Raw genomic sequence first — 11,142 nt, 5'->3', positions numbered from 1 at the left:
TTTAAAATCTAAAGATTATTTATACTCTTCAAATAAAATTTTGACTCATAATTATTTTTAAAAGTTAAAATATTTTTATGGCATGATGTAATGGTTGTTAAGTTATGGTGGTGTTGTTCTTACAAGATTTGTGTTTTTTGCTTAAAGTTTATATGGTTCATAACTCTAACTCAAAAGTGTTTACCCCTTTAAAAAAAAACTTCTATAATTTATTGCATTATTATTGAAAAATAAAGTGCTAAAAATTCAATGTTAATATGATACTATAAAGTAAGATGAACTCTATTTACATATATTAATAATTAAATATATATAAAATAATTATACTCATCAAATAAAAATTTAACTAATAATCATTGTAAATTTATTTTTAATTATTTTATACACATATAAATATAAATTCTCATTTTTGGAACACCTATTCCACCAACATAAACTTCACAACCCCATAAAATAAAACATAACTTTTGAATCTCAAAAATACATATATTATTAGTTCCTGCAGGAATACTTATGCATCCATGATGTTCTTAGATACATTAAATAGTAATTAGTCATAGTCCTTGACAACGAATCAATGTTTAAAATTTTTCAAACTAAAATAAATTTTTATCTTTTCAAAAGTTAACATGCACAATTTTTAACAAAAAATATTTAAAAACATGATTTATTTCTCATCTAATTGATCTACATGAATTTTAATGGGCATAAAATTTAATTTTTATCAACAAAAAAATAAGAATTTCCCTATCAAATGTCAAATCACATTAAATATAATTTATTCTCATATATTATATCTGTATTTATCGATTAAAGTGCCCTTCCTCCAACTTTCGGTGCACAAGAAAAAATGCAATAAATGAGTTAAATATATATATACGTACGTACCTACATGTAGAAAATTGTGAAGCAGACATAGAAAAGAAGGACGTGAAATGACAGCGGAGAATGCAATGTAATATCAATGCGTATATGCCTTTTTTAAAAAAAATCAAGAGCCCTCCATTCGCTACAAAGAATGGCTTAAATTGATGTCAAACCATATATTTATAAAGTACATATATATAATTACTATGATTTTATAGCGAGATCATATTAAATCTCCATCATTTCACTATTTTTAGGTACAGATCTTAACCGTGTTTTCCTCTTACCAATAATTTTAGAAAAACAATATTAAATTGTTGTGCATCATAATAAAGGGTTTTAAAAAATATTCCTTAAACCATAAAAAATAATCTATCAATTGACATTCTAAATTTTGCCAACATGATCTATGAATTTATTAGAAATCGATTGATTTTGGATTTTGATAAACTCACACACAAATGACCATTTATAATGAAATTTATGCATCAAATTTACATTAAAACAAATCGAGATATTGTTATAAGGGTAATGACACAAATTTTCTATATATTAAATTCCCTCCCTTTTTTCCCTCACCCTCTCTACCTTTCTCTCTCTACCTATCTATCTTCCTCTCTCTATCTCCTTATATATCTATTTCTCTATCACTCCATCAAAGTGTCATATATATCTCTATTTCTCCCTCTCCCTTTCTCTATATATTTATCTATCTCTTTACCTCTTTCTACCTCTCCCTCCACCTATTCAACTCTATTTGTCTATCTATTTACCGCTATCTCTCTATTTTCTCTCCTTCTCTCCGTCTATGTTCATCTCTCCCTTTCTATCTCTACACGTTTCTCCTTACTCTATCCAGATGCTTTCCTGTTTTCTACTCTTAACTAACCACTATTGAACAAGAACTTGATGCATTGCATCTTGTTCTAAACCTGAACCTATGCGTTTATATGATTTAAAAGCACTTTTTCTTTAGGAGATTTTTTTTTCCGAAAGGAAATTCAAAGCATATTAACCGGTTCTTTGCAATCCATCCTTAAATTGATTCTTTAAAAATAGAATTCTAGAAGTAAAAGTTCAAAAATTATGTGTAATCCAAAACCATTAGAAACGGTCGAATCTCCTGCAGTCTCTAGGCATGCACTTTAATCACACATCTTAAGCTCTCTCCTCTCAACATATACTCAAATGCCTTGTTGATATCAGCAAAGTCTATGTTGTGCGTTATGAACTTTTCCAATTCAACCTCCTGCATCAAAACAGAGACACTTGAGCTAATGTGTTTGCAGCCTCATTAGAACACAAATTTGTAAAATCACTTCTGAGAACTAACTATGGAGTTTTCACCTCTTAGATAAACATTCATGAATTCTGAAAAAGAAAAGCAGACAAAACTTTACCCAAAATACAGAAGGAGAACAGAAGCCTGAAATCTGTAACACTTACGTTATTCATGTATTTGTCCACCACAACTGGCAGATCCGACTTGGGCTTATAGTTCCCAAAAAAGGTTCCTTTTAGTGTTCTCTCATTCAGGAAATGTATAGGACTCGTGCAGAAGGCTGCATCAGAATGAGCCACTCCTACTCTAACATATACATCTTCCTCTCCTCTAATGGAAACAAAGACTAGCTCAAATTAGTTTATAAAACATATACATCTTCCTCTCCTCTAATGGAAACATCATTTTCTTGGTACAGGGGAAGAAGAGATACATCATGACAAGATTCGAATGCAATCTAATTTATTCTAATTTTCATAAAAGCTCCTTTTCATCATGCAATCTTACAATTTTGTATTTTGTATTACAGTGGACTTACTCAAATTCATCACTCGTGAATCCCTGATTTTCGTGTCTCTTTTAAAAAACTAAAGTGCAGGTATGAAAATAATGAATGTCTTCTAATTTTTTCTAACATTTTTTTTTTTTCATATTAAAGATTATAAATTGATTTAAATTAATAGTGTTGTATGATTTTATGGGTTAATATAGTTCTAACTCAAATGTTATGTTTTTTATTAGATTAAGTGGGGAAAGACCTCAACCCGTTATAAATCCAAATAAAAAATCATTAGTCAAAAAATAAAACAACGGTTTGAAGATCAAGCCCACCAACCAAACAAATAGAAGGTTTATAAACTATTCATAAAACAACTGCCACTAATAGAGTTCATAAACAACAACCTAGAAACATCTAACAATAGAAAAGAACACAAAGAAATAATTAAGGGGACACTAAGAGTTGTAGCTCCATCCATCAAGCATCTCCTCTACTTCCACTTGTCAAATGGACAAGGCACAAATCTTTTTTCTTTTGGCTTGAGCATTTGTCAACCTCACTTGAAAGTAAATTATAATCAAATGTTAAGTTAGGAAAGTAAATTATAATGATGAACGTATTTAATAAAATAATTACAAAATATATGATCACTAACATGATGAGTGATTCTAAGTTATCTTTGTTGTAAAAATGTTACCTCTATATTAATCTAATGCTTTGTATGTTGTTTAGGATAAAGTATATAAATTTGTATCTTCTCCACATTCTTAGATCTATCCTTTGTGTGTAGATATGATCTTGCTCGATATATAATAATGCTTGTCTACTTTATTCCTTGTACAATCTAAAGATACCTTTAAAAAATTGTCATTATGTTGCAAAGGATCATCTAATTCAAATATTGAAAAGGTGTAAAAATCTAATTATATTTATATATTATTTTTTTATTATGCACAAAGATGAAAAAAAGTATTATTAATTAGTCCTTGAATTCTTCTAGGATGAGAAAGGATGATCAAATGTGAGAGGATATCAAAATAACATAAATTTATTCCTTTAAATCAATGTTGGAATGGGTAATTGTGAAGACACACTCCAAATTATAGTTGTCTAGATGTTAAGGTTTTTTCACTATGTCTAATAAGAAATAAATACTTATGGCATATGCAAAAATGATATGATTAGTAAAAATAACCATATGTATGGTCATACATTATGTTGGTGTACATAGATAGTATTGATCAATTTGGTCATTTGTATTTATCATAGGTCCAAGAGTACCATTGACACAAAATCGGATCTACAATAAATACATGCAATATAAAAACTAGGTTAACAATACACGTAGATCATGTGTCCTTGTCAAAAATGCATATCATTCTCCCTATTAATAATTGGGCTCAAGAACAAAGGTTTCACAACTTATGATTCACAACTTACCAATTTTAAATTTATTTTATTAAGGGAAGGTGAATAGTAAGTTGTCACTTTTATTTACACTTATACCCTCTAAAGATCCATATTCAAAGCTCAAAAATTTATGTGTTTTCACACAATGATAGTTAGTAGGAACAACATGCACCTTAAAGAAGACATTCAGTTCATGTGATAATTTAATTAGATGAGCTTCTTGATAGTGGGAGTGGACTTTTACCCCTATTTCATTCATTTCTATCAATTTTTATGCTTTTATGAAAAATGTTTGTATTTTTAATTTATGCGTGAAGGATAGTTTCCATTGTTTGGGTTAACCTATTTACTCAACCCATTAGCCATGAGTCTTAACCCATAAAGTTTTCTCAAGTGAAAATAGTTTACCTTTGCATCCACCTAACCTACAAATTTGATTCTCATGAAATTATTATTTGTTTTTGTCATTTTGAATGGAATTTTTAAATGTACATGCATAGCAATAAGAAAATTCTATTGTAGATCCATTAAAGGAAACATCACCTCTTGGTAATGATTTTGGAATATATCAATTTGAATTTTCGCACAATGATAGTTAGTAGGGACAACATGCACCTTAAATAAGGCATTGAGTTCATGTGATAATTTGATTAGAAGAGATTCTTGATAGTGTGAGTGGACTATTACCCTATTTAATTCCTTTCTATAATTTTTTATGCTTTTATGAAAAAAATTGTATTTTTTATTTATGCATGAAGGATAGGTTCCATTGTTTGGTAACCTATTTACTCAACCCATTAGCCATGAGACTAACTCATAAAGTTGGCTCAGGTGCAAAGAGTTTACCTTTGCATCTACCTAACCTACAAATTTGATTCTCATGAAATTATTATTCATTTGTGTCATTTTGAATGGAATTTTTAAATGTACATGCATAGTAATAAAATTTTATTGTAGATCCATGAAAGGAAACATCACCTCTTGGTAGTGATTATGGAATATATCAATTTGATAGATTATAAATAAGTATTATTAAAGGAGGTTGGTTTGAAACATATAGAAACATTAGTAACCTTACATTATGATTCCTAAATGTTCACTACGCTCACCAAGTGGTGAGATTCAAATAGAAGGATCTTTCACTTTCTTATCAATAAGATGATGGTAAGTATGTATGGTGTATGATAGATTTTAAAAATTCTACTTTAAGGGTAGTGAGTTGAGACTAACTAAACTACACATTAACAAGACTAGCAACTATATAAATGGTGTACTTTGCATCTATGCTACTATCAAGGTGGAATTAATTTTGTAAATTTTATGTACTTGATACTAATATTAAGGATGCAAGTAGATATGATTAATTATTAGACTTTAATTATATCAAATGACAAGGCATATTATATTTCATATGATCTAGTTTTATTGTTCATAGAGGCTAAGAGACATCAAAATTTATTTTCCTCCAATGCCACTACATACTTCCTTTACTCTATGGCAATCTTTGGAGGATTATAGGTGAGGATTATATGGCTCTTTAATGAATTACTCTATCATAGACTCATGTACGTGAGCATATATTCAAGTGTCGCATTCTCTATATCTTACATGTAGTTAGATATAATATTTGTTTCTTGTTAGGATATTTGCCATATCCCTGGATAACAACCAACTTCTAATATCCATTATTACCATTGTAATTTACAATAGAGGTGAGAACCTATAATCATGTGATGACTTATTTGATGTTGAATGTGCGTGGATCATTCAATATTAGTATTGATGAATTTGGATGTTTAGTTTAAGTGCATCTTAAAATAAACTAAAGCCTATCCTATGAGTTATGTGAGGAATATTGTTTGACTTATAGGTACTAAGGTTGAAGGTGAACTAGTAGATTATATGGTCCCATAGGGAGAGATACAGAAAGAAAGATTATAATGCTAACTTAGTGTCAAATAACCTTGGGAGTATGTCTTGTCTTCACCATAGGTTCATCTAAAGTATGTACTTGCTACAGATTATACTATTTAGTATGGTTTATTTAGTGATTAGTGGAGTTTGTAGGTCTTGGATTTGAATTTTTATGCTTGACGCTATCACGAGATTTGGATCATGTGATGCCTAAAATCACACTTTTTCTTCCCAAAAGAGATTGAACCTCACACCACACTAGTGAACTCTACTCATGGTTCTATTTTAGAGAATCCCTTTCAACTTCCTAGACTACACCTCCCCCTATTTATGTGCATTCTCTTCACATCCAACTTGTGCATAAACCCCTATTGAATAGAAGTATGCATGAGCTCTATATGCAAGTCCCCTTTCATCTAGGTTCCACTAGCAGTACTTAACACATCCTTGGCATTACCATATTTCACCTTGTGAATCTTACTTTACACCCTGTGTAACCATTTTGCATCCCCACGTAGTCTTCACTCCCTGTCTGGGCAATTCTTCACACTTATATCCTCTTTAAGGCATAAGTATTATTTCTTCACTCTAATCACACTCCCCAAAGATGTCTCTTAATACTATATTAGCCTAGACTCCTCGATTCCACTGTATTGCATGCCCTTGGGGGTATGGTTAACACTCCAACAATAACATTCCCTTTGGAAAGCCTAAGTATTGGACTTTCACTCTAATGTCTAGCTTGACTCAACTCCCCAAGTGAGTCCCTTGGCCATCTCCTTGCATATGCCTATCATAACTCTCATTGAGTTCCTATCCATCTTCTACCCAATTCCTTGGTTTCTCATATTCACTTCTAGCTTCAAAACAGATCTAGTTTCAACTGTTCACTATAATTCCTACATTTCTACCTTCTAAGCTTACTGCATGGCTCATTTCCTTTCTTGAGCATTTCCTTAGATTCTAACTCCCACACCATGTCGAGCCCCTATTTTTGGGATCATATTTTTTAAATCATGCTCTCTCTACAACATCCATGACAACCTAGAAGTGTACCTAGCATAGCACCCAATTTTTCAATTTTTTATCATGATGCTTAGCAATCAACTCCAATGATCAATATCCATCCCCAACTCAACTCACACAACTTTGTGATTTCTATAATATAATCTAACTATGACACTCACATGGTGTCACCCTATACTAGACCTACTATTTCTCTTCAAAAAGGATATGGACTTGATGGCTACCTTGAAATACAACTCCTAGAAGTGGAGGAAATGCTACTCTTCTTCATTCCTATAAACCATGGATGACACTAAGCTCCCTACTAAGATATTATTCTAGGACTGCCTCTTCATCATCCATGAGGGGAAGGAGTCTTAGGTTTACATTCAATGGTTTATTGTGCTCTTGGGTTCCTTGATAACTCTCTTGGCCCATGACCATTCAACCAACACTACCCCTCTATAAGAGTTATTTGTATAATTCCTAGACTTTTATAGTGTGAGTGGATTATTAAGCCCTTCACCACAACAAGTGACCTCGATAATTCACCCCAAACTTCAACTTGAACTATGAACACAAGACTCATCATAACCTCCTCAGCACATCATCATGACCTCCCCATCACCTCATCCCATAACTACACATCTTGACACAAGTCTTTGACTTCACCCCTTAGACATACTTGCATCCAACTCCACGTTTCTATGAACTCCTAGATTGTATTTGCATCTAATTCTAACTCTCTACACAATGAATTTTCACTGCAATGTTTAACCTCACTACACCTAGTGTACCCCTAACTCGGGGTCCCATGGATACCACTTTAGCACTTCACCTTAAAATTTGTGGTTGCATGCCTATGCATCTTGAAACCCTAATAAAACCCTACCTTTGCACTATATTACCTAATGCAACTCAATAAATTTTTCATTCCTTTATCACTCCCCTTGACAACTTAAAACTCCTTTGTAGCATGTCATATACATCTAGTGCCACTCTAGCTTGACTTATGCTATATTAGCCAATGAATTGACATGGTAGCTCACTCTAGTAATACTACAAGATGGGTTCTCTAGAAAGATTTACTTAGGAAACTCACCTTCATTCACCACACAATGTAACTCACCTAATGTAAGCCCACACATGTGACTTGATCCCAACTCATGCAACTTAGCCCAAGAGACCTAGTCTTCTCATGTGGCTATGTTCAAATGACCCTCAAGAATTACATGCACATCTCAAATCTTAACCCACCATTTTTAGATGAAAGAGTCCCACTTAGACTTGGGTAATGAGAGTTCTTGAAACTCGGGGCCTGAATATGGTGTGCGCCTGATAATAGGGGGCCCAACCCTTGCAAGAGAACGTAGCTCTGTATAATATCTCCCACTAGAAAATAGGCAGCACCCACGATGTTAAAACCTTCTTAATGCCATCCTTAACAAACTCAAAATTTATTAGGGAGATCTATATAAATCCCTATATACATAAGGGTGTCTCCCACACTATTTTCTACCCTATTATACTACTACATATTTTACATTTATTTCATGTTCACTTATAAATTTAGCTTAATGTGATGTTGATAATTAACTAATTTAGTTCATTTTCTAACGTTGAATAATTTTTAATAATATATTAAATACTAAAATATTGGAAAACGGGATATCTAGCCTACAAGTGCAAACAAAGAACCATTTCTCATTTTCGTATCATTTCACTAGGGGAACAATCAATTATATTTAACTTCAATCGTCAAGGAGAAGTGAGCATTATTTATTATTCTCTTTTGATTGATTTGACATAGTTTAGTATGCAGATGCACGAACTAGGTAAAATGATGCAAAATTGTCAAGATTCGGCATAAAGAGGTAGATCAAAATACAAAAGCTAACATAAAACTATAGATCTAGAAATGAGATGCAGAGAAGATGTTTTTACTAAAATCTAGAGCTAAAATTTTTGATTAACCATTCTAGGTTCCTTAAAACTGGAGGTGCTTCCACCAGCTTAAACTACATATTCTAGATCGAGATGATCTATAGATCACTCCCTCCAAAATTCAATCAAAAGGTGTCATTTAGTTGTATAAATCAACATAGACCTATTGAGTTCACCTATTCAAGGTCTGGAACAATACATCAGTTTTCTCTACACAATTATTTAACTTTAAATTGTTAGGAAAATGGTGCCTCAACCTTGCTTTTTTATAACACAACTTTACATTTGAGCATAGATTGGTCCATTTTTTTCCCCAAATTTATGGATTGGTTAAATAAGACTGCTAGTAATTTTTGTTGCAATATCATGACTAAATTTGAAGCTATTAAAGTTTGGACCATTTTTTAAAGTTTAATTTGAAATTTTCAAAGTCAATTTTGAAGGCCTTAGAGGTATTTTTGGGCCTTAAAGTGATTCTAAATAGTGTAGTTAGTTATATCTTGGTAGAGAACTTCACAATCTTCTTGAAACTTCAAATGGTTTGTCAATAAAACACCTAAAACAAAACAAAATTTAGGGCATCCAAAAGTTAGGTCTCCTAAAATGGGAAACATCAAAATGTGTTGGACACATAAATAAGCTATAAAAGGGAGTTACATGTGTTGGTATATATTCTGACACATCATAGGGCATCTTGTATAGAATTTAAGTTGGGTGCCACTTTGCATTAGGAAGAACTTTCCCACTTCTTGAAATCCTAATTGCTATGATTTTAAATTTGGGGCCCATAGTGGTTGTATTAGTGTGCTAAATGCCATACTTTAGGAGGTATATGATGCTAATTGCCATAATCCTATCATTTTGTGTTTAAATCAAGGTTAGTAAAAAGTGTACAAAGCTTCCAAATATGGACATGTTAATGAAGTATGAATCAAGGACATGCGACACAACAACCGAAGTGAGTGCAAAATTGAGTGTGAAATTGTAGAAGGATACAATTATGACGCGATATATATATATATATATATATAAGAAAAGAAGAAAAAAGGAAAGATGAAATAGAAATTAAGAAATTTTGCGTTGAATTGAAAGATAGTACACATTTAAAAATAAGCATCTAGCTTAGGAGGTATGATTTTTTTAATTTCAACACCACAAAAGTCAAAGATGGAATTAAATTTGTAGGTCAATGTAAACTTGAGAGTAGTAAAGAAGAAAAGAGGGCCCATGAATGAAGAAAGAGATTGTGGCTAAGTGAATGTGTGTTCTATAACAATTTTTTAAGCCTCGAGATTATTTTGCACACCGTATTGATAGGTAATTATATTCGTACTACTATTCACCAATTTAGGGTTTATACTTTTTAGTTTATTAGTGTACATCTAAGTTAATGGTTGTAATATGATGTTAGAATGTCTTAGATGCCTTTCACTTTGAGTTTTCATTTTGCATTTCCTTGAGTTTCCATTTTATTATGTGGTGTTATTTTTAGATGTAATTAGCTTATCTATATTTGTTAGAGAGTTGCTTACAAATATCTAAGCTTCTTGTAATAATCAATTCAATATAATATTTTTGACAATAGTACTTTTGATATTCCTTAAACAATATTGTTGGCATTTTTAGATACTCCACTCTATTTCACATTTTTGTTAGTGAACATTTTATAAAATGGATTATTTTAATATTTTTTCTTAGTGTTAGATATTAGCTCACAATCAACATTGAATCTATTTTCAAGTTTCTTGTTTGTGTAGGTCAAGAGATCAGATTTGAAGATTGTGAATCTATTTTCAAGTTTCTTGTTTGTGTAGGTCAAGAGATCAGATTTGAAGATTGTGAATCTATTTTCAAGTTTCTTGTTTGTGTAGGTCAAGAGATCAGATTTGAAAAGTAGTCATTCCTATATTCTTTTTCTTTAATTATACACATATTTTCAAACTTTAAAATTAGTTTATTTTTTCTATACTTTTGCTATGAAAGAAAGACACACATATTTTCAAACTTTAAAATTAGCTTATTTCTTATGGTTCTTTTTACACTCCTGACCGGAAGTAGGTAGGGTGGTGTTGACCTTGGTTCATGGGCTGGAGCCTCTTGGGAGCCTCCATCCCACGGGAAACACCACACGTTTGTAGTTTCACCAGCAGCATCTGAGCCAGGACCAGCAACAAAGCAAGCAGCATCTCAGTTAGCAACGTCGAACAAGATTTATTTTTTC

The 11,142-nt window shown here is 31.7% G+C and overlaps 1 protein-coding gene across 1 annotated transcript; it reads right to left on the bottom strand.

Moving 5' to 3' along the window:
- Positions 1-1,999: 1,999 nt before the first annotated feature.
- LOC131856421 (alcohol dehydrogenase class-P-like) lies at positions 2,000-11,107 on the bottom strand. The gene is made up of 3 exons (XM_059208210.1): positions 10,971-11,107; positions 2,314-2,479; positions 2,000-2,116 (listed from the first exon to the last, which is right to left on the bottom strand). The coding sequence occupies exons 1-3, from the start codon at positions 11,105-11,107 to the stop codon at positions 2,000-2,002; spliced, it is 420 nt and encodes a 139-aa protein (XP_059064193.1).
- Between the last annotated feature and the right edge of the window lie 35 nt (positions 11,108-11,142).

The sequence above is a fragment of the Cryptomeria japonica genome, chromosome 7, assembly GCF_030272615.1.
Source record: "Cryptomeria japonica chromosome 7, Sugi_1.0, whole genome shotgun sequence".
In the NCBI taxonomy this organism is placed as follows: Eukaryota; Viridiplantae; Streptophyta; class Pinopsida; order Cupressales; family Cupressaceae; genus Cryptomeria; species Cryptomeria japonica.
The sequence above is the reverse complement of the archived record's forward strand: the minus strand, read 5'-3'. Positions and strand labels throughout refer to the sequence as shown.